The following is a 14,057-nucleotide window of genomic DNA, read 5'->3' as shown; positions in this document are numbered from 1 at the left end:
TATGTTTATTTGGACTATGGTTATGACAATAAGATTATTATTATTATTAACGAGATGGATTAATCGACATGTTTATTTGGAGAAAAATTGATAGATATATTTCTTAAAGAATTGAAACCTCTCTTTGACTTTTTGTGGAAAGAATAAAGTAATGTTTATGAGATTTGATGATTAAGTAAGATAACTACTGGAGGAAAGTGATTTTATAATATAATTTAAGAGACAGGATTGTTATATATTGTAGACCTATAACTGATTTGATCTGCGACATATGGGAAGTCAACATTTTATTTTTTTGTTTAATCATTTTTGTTTTGTTTTGTTTTTTGTCTTTGAATGTTTTATGATTTTGTTTTGTATGTTTTATAAAAATTTGAATAAAAATTATTGTAAAAAAAAAAAACTATTTAGCCTTCTAAATTAGGGTTCTCTCAGGGTAATCTGTCAGGGGCCGCATGGCAGCAGTGGATGAGCCTGTTCCAAAAGTGGTTATGGCATTCCTTTTCCCTCCCATTAGGGTTGCCAGGTCAGAAGCATCCCAAACCCTGAGATTTAAAGGGCGTGCCGTAGTGATGCCATGGGAGTGGGGCCTAGTAACATCACAGGGGTGGGCCCTAGTGATGTCATGGGGTGGATCCTAGTGATGTCATTAAGCATAATACATTAAGCATCAACCACAGATGCTTAGAGCATACCATTCAAACAAAAAAAAATTATCTGATTGGAAATTAAGATAGAAATCTTAGCTAAAGGTGTTCTGAGGTCCACCTGAAGTGACAGGATCATTCCTTCTCACCTGCTTAGGGAGCCTGGATAAGGAACATTCAAGCTAGCCGACTTGGTTCTGGAAAGAAGGGTTTAAGTGCCCGCAGGCCAGGCCAGTCACCAGAAGGCCATCTTAGGAAGAAGGGAGCCTAGTGTGGAGATGTTAGATGGGGGAAGTCATGACTGTTCAGAGTGGTATCATAGTACTTTTCATGTATGGCATGGATGTGGCCAGAGTTGAATCTTACTTCAGTAATGATCACAAGACAGCATACTCCATCACAGCTGAGGGCAACACGCTACCTTGGGGAGTGCAGAACAGCGCTGCCCTTCAAAATACCTGGCTACTACTTTCTGCCCCCAGCACCTGCCCCCTAAGTTTACTGGCACTACTATTTCTCAGTAGACATGTATAAGATTGTACTGCCATTATTTTAATAGGGAATCTGATAAAGTCTTTTTAAAAAGTTTTATTAATTTTCAGACAGAAACAATGTAGAATCTGATTACTTCTTTTTCCTCAAAATTACCGAATTTCCACTTTACTATTGGTAGCTTTCTTAATAGACTGATAAGTTCTGTGACACACACAAGCATTTAATCTTACCTTGACTAATGTTCCGATGACTCAAAGCCTCTGTACAATTCACTAACATCAACAAGAAATATATCCTCAGGCTTGGGAGCATTTCTCCTATTGTTTTCTGGAGTCGAGGTAGCCAGATTATAAAAGAAAGAGAACGAGAAAGAAAGTTTACCTCGCTTTGGGATTTGAACAAATAATATCTGCACAGTTTATGCAGTTTCTTGTCACTGTACAGAATTTGCCTAGTCTGGTTGTAAAATTTTGAAGTGTGTGGTTTGGTTTTGGTTTGCTTTTTTACAAAAACTTGTAATGAATTTAAGACATTGGGCATACATAGTTCTTTTGCGGACCAATGTTCACATGATAAATTGTGTACTGCCTTCAAGTCGATTCTGACTTATGGCAACCCTATTAACAGGGTTTTTTTCCCCATGAGGCTGAGAGGTAGTGGTCACCCAGTGAGCTTCATGGCTATATGGGGATTTGAACCCTGGTCTCCCAGGTCGTAGTCCAACACCTTAACCACTACACCACACTGGCTCTCACATGGTAAATTACACTCTTTTAGATTCATTCAGCATTCTCTGTAATTTGCCTCATTTAATCGTCCGTTTCAAAGCCATTTTGCATTTCACTCAAGCTAGAAATACTGCTGTTTTTGGTATTGCTTCTCAACACCATTTTAAGTCTGCAAGACTTTCTTCAACCAGTGTTGGCTGAAGTATTTGGCTCAGCCTTTGTATTAGAAAAGGCATCTCCCCTTTCCAGTGGAGGCTGGTCCATTAGGATACATAGGGCACTGCCCCACCAACCTCATTCTGTCCTCAGCCAGCCCCCACCTGCTTGCCTTCTTATTTACAACCAAGTAAGTTGCTCTGCTTGTCCTTGGTTCTAGCTCCACTTAATGTTGGCCTTCCTGCCTCTGCTGTACAAGTCCTAATGGGCACCAGCCACTGCTGCCGCTTTGTCTCTCACACAGCAGGGAATGTCTCTCCTAAAATGGCACAGCATCTGCAGTTTGTATAAGTACTTGCATTGCTGCAACTAAAGTTGAAATCTGATGACCAGTTTACAGCACAATATCCTATGTACGTTGACGTGTAAGAAAGCCTCATCGTGTTTCAAGGGGCTACTCCCCACAGGATTGCAGCTTCAGTCGATTCATCCATTATACAAATTCAAAATGTGGGCTAGCCAGATTATTTACTTATAAAAGAAATCCCTTGCAACTCTTCAAGTCCACATTACCCAGGGCAGTTTATCAATAAATAATAATAATTAAAAAAACAAAATAACACAGTTGTACCATTTTCTTTTGCATAGGTTCAAAAACTGTAACATGCAGCATAAAATAACATTAACAATAGTGTGATTGAAGGTTATGAACATCTGATCTTGGGAACAGGTTGGTTTATTAGACCCATCCATCCGTGCTGTGTTGAAAAGCTACCTGCACTCCTTTTCTGCTACTCCGTGGGGAATTCTCCAGTATTTGTGAGTCATTCATAAGTATTCAGTTTCCCACACAATGAACTTGGTTGTACTCTGCCATTGCCACTATTAGTTAAAGCTATTTCTCCACTGACTCTGCCACTCCTTATATATATATATATATATATATATATATATATATATATATATATATATATATATATATATATATATATATATATATACACACCACTTAATAAAAATAACAACCCTCTGTTTACATTAAGTAATGTAAAATATTCATAAGAAAATACTGATAAAAATCACCAGACTTTAAAAACAAGTAGATATCAGAAAAGAAAATATAGATAAAATCAAGAGTTTAAAAAACAAGTGTGCATTATAAAATGACATGTCTGGGTAGACTTGCCTAAACCAAAAGGTATTTATCAGGTTTTGAAAATAGTACAATAAATATGTCTACCTAGTATCGACAAGCAGGGAGTTCCAGTGACTAGGTGCTGCCATGCTAAAACACTGATTCCACGCAAGTGCAGAACGAACATTATATGGCCCTTATATTTTTCTACTCTATGTTGTTGAACTGCGTTTTACTGTAATACGATTTGTATTTTTAATATATATATGGCACTTCTGCCAGTTCTGCAGAATGAGGCAGATGACGTGAACTCATACAGGGTAAGGTAAACCTTCAAGTATTCCTGCAATCCTATGCATGTTAAATCAAGAAGTATAGTAGCAAATTCAAAAGTGCAGGGTCCCTTCATGATAATCACACCATGCCTCCTCACAGCCAGGCCTCCTCCTAAGATTATACACCCTTCTAAGAGTATTCAGTAAAAGTAGCTTTCGGTCTCTTACTTTGTTCGGAGTTCTGATGAGAGACGAATGCAGGATGAGGGTATGCCTTTTTGAGGTTCATCAAGAAGAATACAATTACAGCTTCCAGAAGACTCTTCTCAGCACCTAATATGCTGCCCTTTCATGTTGATTGGTCCGTAGGACACTGGAGACATTGGAACCCTGCTTCCAAAAACGTAAGGGGCCTATGACACCTCCCACACCCCTGGATGACTACACCCCCAAACTCAAGTCCTACCGAGTCCAGTGAGGCTTACTTCCAAGTAAGCAAGCATGGAATTGCAGCCTTTCCTGTCAGTCTGCTTCTACCAAATCCTGCTTTCCTTTAAAAATCCTTCTATATAATTATGCAAGAGGCAAGAAAATGAGTATGGAATATAACCACCAAATTCAGCATCATAAAAAACACATAAGACAGTGATAACTGCAAGGTCACCATATATTTTCAAGCTACGGAGGTATAGATCTTGCGAAACAACAACACATTCAACCTTATTCAGCACACTTGGTACCAATTCACCATTTTGGGTAGCTTGGCTCATGTGTTGTAACTTTTAGGGCCAAAACATGACATTTCTGCAATTAGCAATTAAGTGATTTTAAATTTTTTATTTTAGAGCAAATAGCAAGCGGAGGTCCCCTTATCTGGGTTAGGGAGCATTAACCCTTTGCCTCTTGATGTGGTCTCAGTCAGTCCAGTTCAACCCTCTCCAAGCTTGTTATTTGCATCAGAAAGAAAGTGCCCGTTGGGACCACAGTGAGAGACAAAGGGTTAAATCCCCTTACCTCCACCACCTGGATGCTAATCAGGACTAGTTCTCCATTTACTCTTTCTTTAAAAAAACCATTGACACAATTGCTAATTCTTCAGGGTCAAATATTTATTCCCTATGGTACTATTTGCTGGAAATAGTATGTTCTGCAGCAAAGCACACAATTTTCAATAGGAACATGGCACTGAAAAGAAAGGGTTAAACCCCCTCTCCACCTGCTGCAGTCTTGATCTGGATTAGGCCCTCCCCCATGGCTGCATTTTGTGATAGCAAGACAGTGGAAGCTGAAGGCACATGCCTTAAAGTGTGTGCATAAAATAATGTGTAGCTTGACTCTTAAGAGTCTTTTAGGGTGGGTGTCATATGGGAAACCCTACTTATCCTTGGGACCATATTACCTGAAACGTTGCCTTCTCCCATATGTAACTACCTGAATCTTATCTGGAGGCCCTTCTCCATGTTCCATGCTTGGAGTAACCACCAGAGAAAGGACCTTTTCAGTAATGCCACCCTAGCTATAGAATAGCTTCCCAGACACTATTTTTGTGGTCTGTTTGGTTCATCCAGGCTTTTTTCTTTTTCTATCCAGGCTTTTTAAATAACTTACATAGTTTGGGTCTATCAGTTCTTAAATCTGTTTTAATTTTGGGGGTAGGATGAGTTTTGTTTCTGTAACATTTCTGTTGTTTTTGATTTTATAGTTTTATGTCTTACTCAAATTCAAATTGTTTTCTTATTCCTGTAAGCCATCTAGAAAACTTTTTGTTATGTGGAGGCATAAAATGCCACAAACCAACCAACCAACAAACCACACCTCTGGCTACTAAGATTTTGGCACACATTGCTCCCACTACCACACTTTATTTTCTTTTTACTTTTGCAACAATAAGGACTAGAATCTTGTTCATATTTTGTTTTAAAACTGAAGTGTGCATCCAAGAACAAATTCTGACCTTGTTCCAAATCACAGAACACACAGAGGGTTTGTTTTTTTTAAAAAAAAGCAGCGCACACAATCTGGCTTGTATTCAGAAGACCTATAACGTTTCTTCTCAGTGATTATTTTGATAGCAGATCCTGAACAAAGGAGGTAAAACTCCTGCAAGCTTTTGTTTGGCTTTTGAGTTCCAAGCAGCAGCAGTAATGAATTCCCAGCCTTATCACTGGGTTGTTGATGTGAAACATTGCCCTGATGGAAGCCTTTGCGCTGATCTCCGGTTGGCATTACACTGCATCACTGTGCTCAACAATACCCAGAAGGCATGATGAATGATAAAGCTGGACACAGAGAGATAGGTACCCTCAGCATCTCTCTAATGTGATTGCTTTAAGTGAGAAGGAGGTCTCAAAATTTTTCAGAGCTGGGGTGGCGGAATGGGGAAGCACTGAAGCTAGCCAGTTGCCTCATTTCTTCACTGGAAATGTAGGCAAAGAGATCAGACTAGAGGACGACTTGCTCCACTTAGTAGAAGCAGTTTTGCTATACAGTCATGGCTGTCATCCATTCATGTACATTTGTACTTGGGGGATTCTGGGACTAGCACTGGAAAGGAAGAACTGTGTGTCACTATCCCATATGGTGACAGGGCAGCTCGATATGCACTGACTGAAAAAAAAGATTTCCATAACCCTCAAAAGATGGCACCAATTTGCAGATTTATATGTATAGGCGCACACTGAGAAATAATTACAGTACTATCATTTCAGCAGAAATATAATCTGCTTCATCATAGTCAAGAAGACACCCAGGATTGTATCCAATGCTTGCCCTACTCAGAGCAGACCCATTGAAGTTAATGGGAATGACTAACGTAGGTTCATTTCAATGGGCCTACTCTGAGTAGGACTTAGTTGACTACAACCCCCAGCAGCTTGTGTGCCTGGTCAGTCTGCAGTGATTGAGCAACTGCAAGGTTCCAGAGCTTGGAAAAGTTACTTTTTTGAACTACAACTCCCATCAGCCCCAGCCAGCATGGCCACTGGATTGGGCTGATGGGAGTTGTAGTTCAAAAAAGTAACTTTTCCAAGCTCTGAAGGTTCCTTCTCCCCCTTTTTATGGCTGCTTATCTTCAATGCAGGCTTGGGCTGGACAGCCCTCAAACAGAGAACACCTGCAAATAGAGGAGTGGCTGCTGTAAAGTACTGTATTCACTGAGTACCCTATGTACTGAGCTACTTAGGCTGTGGGTTGCAACACTTCTCCCTGTCCTGTGGAGTATTCTTGATTCTAGAGCAGAGGTGGGAAACCACATATGGCCCCCGGGCCTCTCAATCTGGCCCTCAGGAGTCTCGCCAGGCTACACTTCCTCCTCAGACACACCTGTGGCCCTTTAGATGTTGCTGGACTACAATTTCCATCATCCTTTACCATTAGCTGGGGCTAATGGGAGTTGGAATCCAACAACACCTAGGTTTTACACTAGCTGTTTAGGGTTAAAAAAAACCCATAGGATAACTGTGCAGGAGGACAGGGAGAATACATTCATTAATGGAAGCCCCCTCGTCCTTGCGATAGACCATGATGAAGACAACAAGAGAGGAAACAAACATTTGCTTTTCAAATGAGAACATAAACACTGAGAAATTTGTGTAAATCTTACATTCATAAATCAGCAGTGTCAACAATCACAAGGTTTTTTTCATGCCAGAAATAACATTACTGATTTAAAAGATGCAAAAACTTCTTTCATAAACACATCATTTCTGTGTGATCTGAAATCCTTTGTAAGACAAGATATCTCGGGGGGGGGAAGCTCAATTTTGGAAGTACAGTTGGGTTTTGTTTTTATGTAGTTTTTAGGAAGTTTTATTGCATTTTATTGTATCTTATTGTTTTTAGGAATTAGATATTTTTATTATATTAAGTGTTATAAATTTTTATAAGGAAGTTATCAGTTTGAAATAGGTTAGCTTGATTTCTTAATCTCTCTCCCCCAAGATTTTGTTTCCATTGTGCCTGACAAATGAGCACCAAATGATTATCACGCAAGTGGGAAAGAATTTGATTCCTAATAGCTTGAGAAGTCTCTTATTCTTGAATATGAAATGTTAAAATAAAAATTAAAAGGGTGGGAAATGGAAAGATTTGCTTCCATTTCTTTTGCACGGTTCAACATCAGAGGGGAAAAAACAACACCCAGTTTTACTTTGGAAACTTTGAAAGAAACCAAAGCAATGAAGAATGGCAAAGAGTGAACCAAGTAGCCAGCTGTAATATAATTGCAAACATACAAAAAGACAAAACAAAAGAGAGTGTTATTTCCCAAATCTCTGATACACCCCCAAAATGATCAAATAAGAAACTGACCCCCATCCCCATCAAAACGTACTTACATGTGGACAGGTTGTGGAATGAGAAAGCGAACCTCAAATTCGAATTCACCCTATGCAAAATTTGTGAAGGTCAAATTCTGAGGAGTGCAAGTAGCTATTTTTCCCAGCTCCGCCGTTAGTCCAAGAGGTTTACTTTTTTGGAAGAAGAGATTGCTACAAAACACCAATTCTCTGCCTTGAAAGATGAAGGCAGATGGGGTGACTGGGAAGGGAAAAGGGAAAGAGGTTCAGGTATACAGAAAGACAGAAGTGAATGTCGAAAGGCAGTCCAGAGGGTATGAAAGGAGCGGGGAAGGAAAAGGTAGAAGAGAGAGGGGTGGGTGTCAAGTACGTTGGTGACTTGAGCTGGTGTGAAATCTTCTACACACACGAATGCACACATGCACTCTCTCTCTCATTCTCTCTCTCTCTCTCACATGACTCTGTTGTATGCTGCTCCTTTGCACTCTGCTGCTCAGTGACCAGGTAGTTCTCAAGCAAGGCAGTCAATCACCTGAACCTGAGAGATAGGATAGAACCGCCCTACAACCTGGGACAGAATATTCTCAAGCAGTACTTTCTCCCTTTAAGGTTGGAGACATTTGGGGCAATGCTAACCCAGAAGTCCTGGCCACAGTATCAGGTTCTTAGGAAGCCCTTGAACAGTTGCCACCAAAAATGTACACTCATAAACTTATTTGAAACGATGCATAACAAAATTAGTTAACAAGTATTTTGCATTACAAAGCTGTACTATCAAAGTTTATTTTTCGGTTTGGATCTCAACTGCAAAAAAGACAACTATTGGCACAACCGAATTCACAAATAGACTGTGTCATCTCACACAACTACAACAATTACAAAAATATATTTAAATATTTGTAAAAAAAAAAGTTCTATCATGCAAGATGTGACATATGTTGAAATCATTGTACTACCTTGCATCTCAAAGAGGTTTTGACAGGATTATTTAAACACCCTTCATTAACTGCATAACTGAATACCTCCAGTTGTGATTGATACCCATATACCTGGGGCTAATCTCCACTGAACTCAATGAGACTTACCTCTGAGTAGACATGTTAGGACTGTGTTGGTAGGCTGCAACAATCCTATGCACACCAATTTGTGAGTAAATTCAGCGGAATGATACATGAAAATGTCATCTCACATGGAGTCCTCTTTTAGTAATAAATGTTTTCCTCTCCTTTTTCTTTCTGGTAATCTCTCCCATATTTGGGAAATGTCAATATATAGCTTCTCTATCTCCCCACCCCATCCCTTGCAAATCCCCATCAATTTATTTCCTATGAACTGAATATCTTGAGTTCCCTCAGACTCTCTTCAAAATTCTGTCATCTCCATAACTTTTCTCAAATGTTCAAATGTGATGTCGAAACCTGAACAAGATATCCAAATGAGGGCTTACAACTGATAGAGCAGTATTAGTAATGGAATGTCTCTCTGCCTCAGCTCAGCTTCCAATCTGCTTTATTCTATGGTCTCCATCTGCTACTTTTAATTTAAATGTTTGTTTTATTGTATTTTATGACTGGACATATGTATTTATGTTTGTTTTGTATACCACTCTGAGTGCAGTGGCAGAAGAATTAGGTAATAAGTGCATATGTTCAAAATGATTTAATTGTATCTAATATTAATAAAATAAAATGCAATTTTGTAAAAAGTTAAATGAGGGCCTAGTGGTGGTCACTTACTTTGCCCTTATTCGACAGAACACTGAAAGGTGGGTGAAGATTTTCTTGCCTGAGTGGTGTAACAGACAGCGCCTCTTCTCAGAGAACTCTAAGAATTGTAGCTCTATGAGGAGAATCGGGGTCTCCTAACAACTCTCAGCACCCTTCTAAACTACACTTCCCAGGATTCTTTGGGGGAAGCCATGACTGTTTAAATTGGAATAACCGTGAATAAATGTATGGTGTGAATGTGGCTCAAAACTCCTACCAGCCTAAGATAGGGCAGCCCAGCAGAGCACAGGTTGCTGTGAATTCTTTCCCATTTGAGTGGCTGTTGTTACCTACAAAAACGGGCCAAGTTCAAGGTTCTAGTTTTGGTGTACAAAGCCCTATACCGCTTGGGACCAGGATACTTGAACAACCGTCTTGCCCCTTATATACCCAGTCGATCACTGCGCTCTGCAGGTGAGGGCCTTCTGCAGATACCATCTTATCAGGAGGTCCGCTCCACACAACGTAGGAGACGGACCTTTAGTGCGGTGGCACCTACCCTGTGGAATTCCCTCCCCTTAAATATTAGGCAGGCGTCATCTGTTATCTTTTTGGCGCCTATTGAAGACTTTCCTCTTTCAACAAGCCTTTTAAGTTGAGACCTATCCCAGTCTGCGTCTGTGTTGGAATTGCTTTTTAATATGTTTTTTAAAAAAAACAATATTTTTTTAACCCTTTTAAAAAGATGCTTTAAAAAAGATGTTTTAAAAGTTTTGTTTTGGTGTATTTTAGGGTCTGTTTTTATGATGTTTTTATGTGTTTTTAGTGCTTCTGTTTGCCGTCCTGGGCTGCTGCTGGGAGGAAGGGCGGGATGTAAATCAAATAATAAATAAATTAATAAAAACTTGAAAGTCATCCTCAGCACAATCTTGTAAAAGCAATGGAAGTGTTCAGTGGCAAAGTCAAAAGAAATGGAGACTATATCACAAAATCATGTTCTGTTTTGCACACTGCACCTCTAATCCAGGCCCTGACCCCTGTGGCTATAGCCCTGGAGTTTTTACACATATAATTTGAGACCTCAGTTCCACAAAGGTAATAACAAAACTGAAATACAAATGCAGAGATAGTGGCAGTCAATACAAACAGTCTTAAATCTTCTCAAACTATTTTGTAATTGTTGAAATGTGTAAAACCCAGGGAAGAGTCCTGGCCAATTTAAGAAAGCTTCACCCATTTTTTTATGACAGCTGCACTGAGAGAGATGAATGCGTGCTGTAAAAGGAATTCTCAATGTTTGCAAAAGGTAAAGGTAAAGGTGTCCCCGCACTTATAGTGCGAGTCGTTTCCAACACTTTGGGTGACGTCTTGCGACGTTTACTAGGCAGACCGTATATATGGGGTGGGATTGCCAGTTCCTTCCCCGGCCTTTCTTTACCCCCCAGCGTATGCCGGGTACTCATTTTACCGACCACGGATGGATGGAAGGCTGAGTGGACCTCGACCCCTTTTACCGGAGATTCGACTTCCTCCTTTCGTTGGAATCAAACTCCGGCTGTGAGCAGAGCTTCAACTGTGTTACCGCTGCTTAAGAAATGTATTCTTCAAGGAACTAAAATCACAACACATGAGATGCACTGCCATCTAGGTATAAGGAAAGGGAACAGCAAGGATCACAATGTGAGTGGGTAGCTTTTTTGTTTTCTTCCTTGCTCAAGGCCTTATAGTCACAGGCTGCAATCTTACCAGCCAAAGCTGATAAAAGGCACTCCTAGCCACTGAGGTCACCTGGACCTCTAGCGACAAAGATGGATCCAGGAGCACCCCCCGACTACGAACCTGCTCTTTCAGAGGGAATACAACCCCATCCTATAGGTCAGCCTTTCCCAACCAGTGTGCCTCCAGATGTTGTTGGACCACAACTCCCATCAGCCTCAGCCAGCATTGCCAATGGTCAGGAAAGATGGGAATTGTGGTCCAACAACATCTGGAGGCACACTGGTTGGGAAAGGCTGCTATAGGAAATGGATTGATACAAATGGGGTTAGTTTTCATTATGTGATTTGTCATTCAGCTTGGGGGTAAGGAGGGCTTTCCTTTGGCAACAGCTTCTCTTTGCAGCTGTCCTGGGGCATTCTGGTGAAAAAATGGCAGTTACCTTTTTTTGTGGTAGTCTCCATTTCCATTTTAATCAGGAAAACAACTGGAAATAGGGAACTCCCCCTCCCTTTGCACATCTGGATGGAGGAATTTCAGTTTCGTTTTTCCAATCTTACATTCAGTTCTCCACATCAGTTTGTGATTTAAAAAAAAATCCTCACAAAAATTCATAAGCATTTTAGCATGGACTTCTCAGTGCATGGTAATTTGGGGGGGGCATGGCTTAGGGTTAGTCACAGGACACATGCTTTGCATGTACAAACATCCCAAGTTCAATTCCTGACATCTCCAGAGGGGCTGGAAAAGACCTCCATCACATCTTGGGGAGCTGTTGCCTGTCAGAATAGATACTACTGAGCTAGATTGGCCCACACTCTGTTTCTGTATAAAGTGGAGAGACAACCTATACTTTGGAGAGAGGCCCAGATTATGTCCTCAGTATCTCCTATTAAAGCAAGAGTGGGGGATCTGTGGCCCTCTAGAGATTGCTGAACTACAATTTCCATAATCTCTAACCATTGGCCATGTTGGCTAGGCTGATGGGAGTTGAAGTCTAACAACAAGTAGAGGGCTACCGGTTCCCCACCCATGTGTTAAGGGAGTTCAGCCTAAGCTGTTGCAATTCAACAATGGTGCAATTGCTGTCTGTTTTTAGGTGCCGGGCAAAAACACTAAGTTGTATTACACTAACTTTGACCATCGACCCATTTTACCATTGACCCATTGTAGATTCATTGAAATTTATGGCTATGGCTATGGCTGAGGTCCATTAATAAAATGTCATATCGTTTGCCTTGTGTTGTTTCTCAACAAAATGTCTAACCAACGGAGCACCCATTCTTTGATTTTGGGCCATTGAAAGAGTTGTGGGTAATAACAGACTACTCAGGAGGGAGTTATTTTGGATCATCTCCTTGAAAAGTCTGGTACCTTTAGGGTTAAATGAGGAGTTGGATTTCTCTGAGTTAAAATAATATCAAAACCCAGGGTCTTTATGAAACTTGGCTGACTCTCTGTAACCATTGTGCTTGCCAGTCAGTCACTGTAAGTATCAGCCGGACCAGTATAATCTGCAAGCACAGTGATTGCACAGCTGAGCTGATTTACACATACCCTATGGATACTATCAGCATTTGAGTTCAGTTTGTGTTTAGTGTGGGCCTGTTCAGAGACTGTGCATTGCCTGACAGAGTAAAGAGAAAAACAGATCTTCACAGGGCAGTACAGGGCCACCATTTCCTTCTGTTTTCCTGGGGAGGGGTTGAGAGTGTTATGTTGAAGCTGTTTTGCCACGGCTAGCACAAGATTCTGTCCCTTTTGAGTCACACAGTACAGTTTTTTAAGGTGTCAGTATTATGTCAAAGTTTAAGGATATAATATAATGACATTTTAAATTTTTTATTATGGCTTCTAAATGCTTGTAAAATGAGTCATACATTTCATCTACCATCAGCGCTTGTCTCTCTTTCCTGCCCTTTGTTTGGTGCTGTTCCCTTTTGTTTCTGAATTAGATGGACCACAAGGCAGTTTCATATGTTTATATGCACGTATCTAAGACTAAACAGGACTCCATTTACAGAAATGAAGATTAGATACAAGAGTCATTTCAAAAAAAGTTTTATTAGCATGATTAAAAACATGTGCTGAAGACCAACAGATAAAATAACTTCATCAACATGGAAGAAAATCCATCCCAACACTTGATAATCAATCCAGCTTTTATACTGGATGGATAACTTTATTGCCAGTATTCTCTTCTGATGCCCTTGAAAACCAGCTGCACTGGGTCAGTTTATGTAGCATCCTGGCTACGGCTGGACTATAATCCTTACCCACAGTTAGGTATAAAAATATCTTCAATTTATTGTTGGATTGCAGGTGCATTGTGGGGGTTCAAGAAATCATCAACAGAAGAGTTCTGTTCTTTTAAAAAAAAATTGCTTTCCCCCAAAAAACATACTACAAAGAAATTAGTATTTTACCTTTAGACGTCATACATGATGTTGGTTTAGAATGGATAATCACATTTTTTCCTCCCATCCTGTAATTAATAAAAACCCACCCCCCACCCCAAAATCAAAATGCTTCATTCACAGGGTGCTTCTTGGGTTTGACTCAGAAGACACATTTACACTGGCTTGAGGACGAAGACAGCATCATCTAAGACATAGTAGTCATTATACATATCACCTTCACATAAGTATGGTAGTCTTGTGAATGCCTCTATGGCAAAGCCAGCTTTCCTGAAAACCTCTGGCAGGCTGTTCACCTGTTCCTCCCACGTTTGTCCTTTGATTTCCAAAACTTCAGAAGGTTTATCCCACTTGCCACCTACTGAGAGAGCACATGGGGTTTGTTAGTTATTTATTGTTATTAAAAATGTATTTCTACCATGACTTTTGGCCTACTGACTCTACAAGTCAGACTGCAAATCTAATTAGAAAATGCAAAAACTAAAGC

At 40.2% G+C, this 14,057-nt stretch overlaps 2 protein-coding genes across 3 annotated transcripts in view; both read right to left on the bottom strand.

Moving 5' to 3' along the window:
- OTOA (otoancorin) overlaps nt 1-8,180 on the bottom strand; it is a 92,903-nt gene extending 84,723 nt beyond the window's left edge. The window contains exons 1-2 of the mRNA XM_061600305.1: nt 7,771-8,180; nt 1,373-1,469 (exon numbers count right to left, since the gene is read on the bottom strand). Coding sequence (XP_061456289.1) covers nt 1,373-1,454 — 82 coding nt within the window. The 5' untranslated portion in view covers nt 1,455-1,469; nt 7,771-8,180. The remainder of the gene's footprint in view (nt 1-1,372; nt 1,470-7,770) is intronic.
- A 5,018-nt stretch (nt 8,181-13,198) lies between these two features.
- Nucleotides 13,199-14,057, bottom strand: part of METTL9 (methyltransferase 9, His-X-His N1(pi)-histidine) — a 37,333-nt gene continuing 36,474 nt past the window's right edge. The window contains exon 5 of one of the 2 annotated variants that reach the window (XM_061599322.1): nt 13,199-13,928. In XM_061599322.1, the coding sequence (XP_061455306.1) occupies nt 13,726-13,928 (203 nt within the window). In that variant the 3' untranslated portion in view covers nt 13,199-13,725. Of the gene's footprint in view, nt 13,932-14,057 lie in introns of both variants that reach the window. The other variant, XM_061599323.1, reaches the window with a different exon arrangement.

The sequence above is a fragment of the Rhineura floridana genome, chromosome 17, assembly GCF_030035675.1.
Source record: "Rhineura floridana isolate rRhiFlo1 chromosome 17, rRhiFlo1.hap2, whole genome shotgun sequence".
Classification (NCBI taxonomy): domain Eukaryota; kingdom Metazoa; phylum Chordata; class Lepidosauria; order Squamata; family Rhineuridae; genus Rhineura; species Rhineura floridana.
This window is presented reverse-complemented; position numbering and strand designations above follow the sequence as displayed.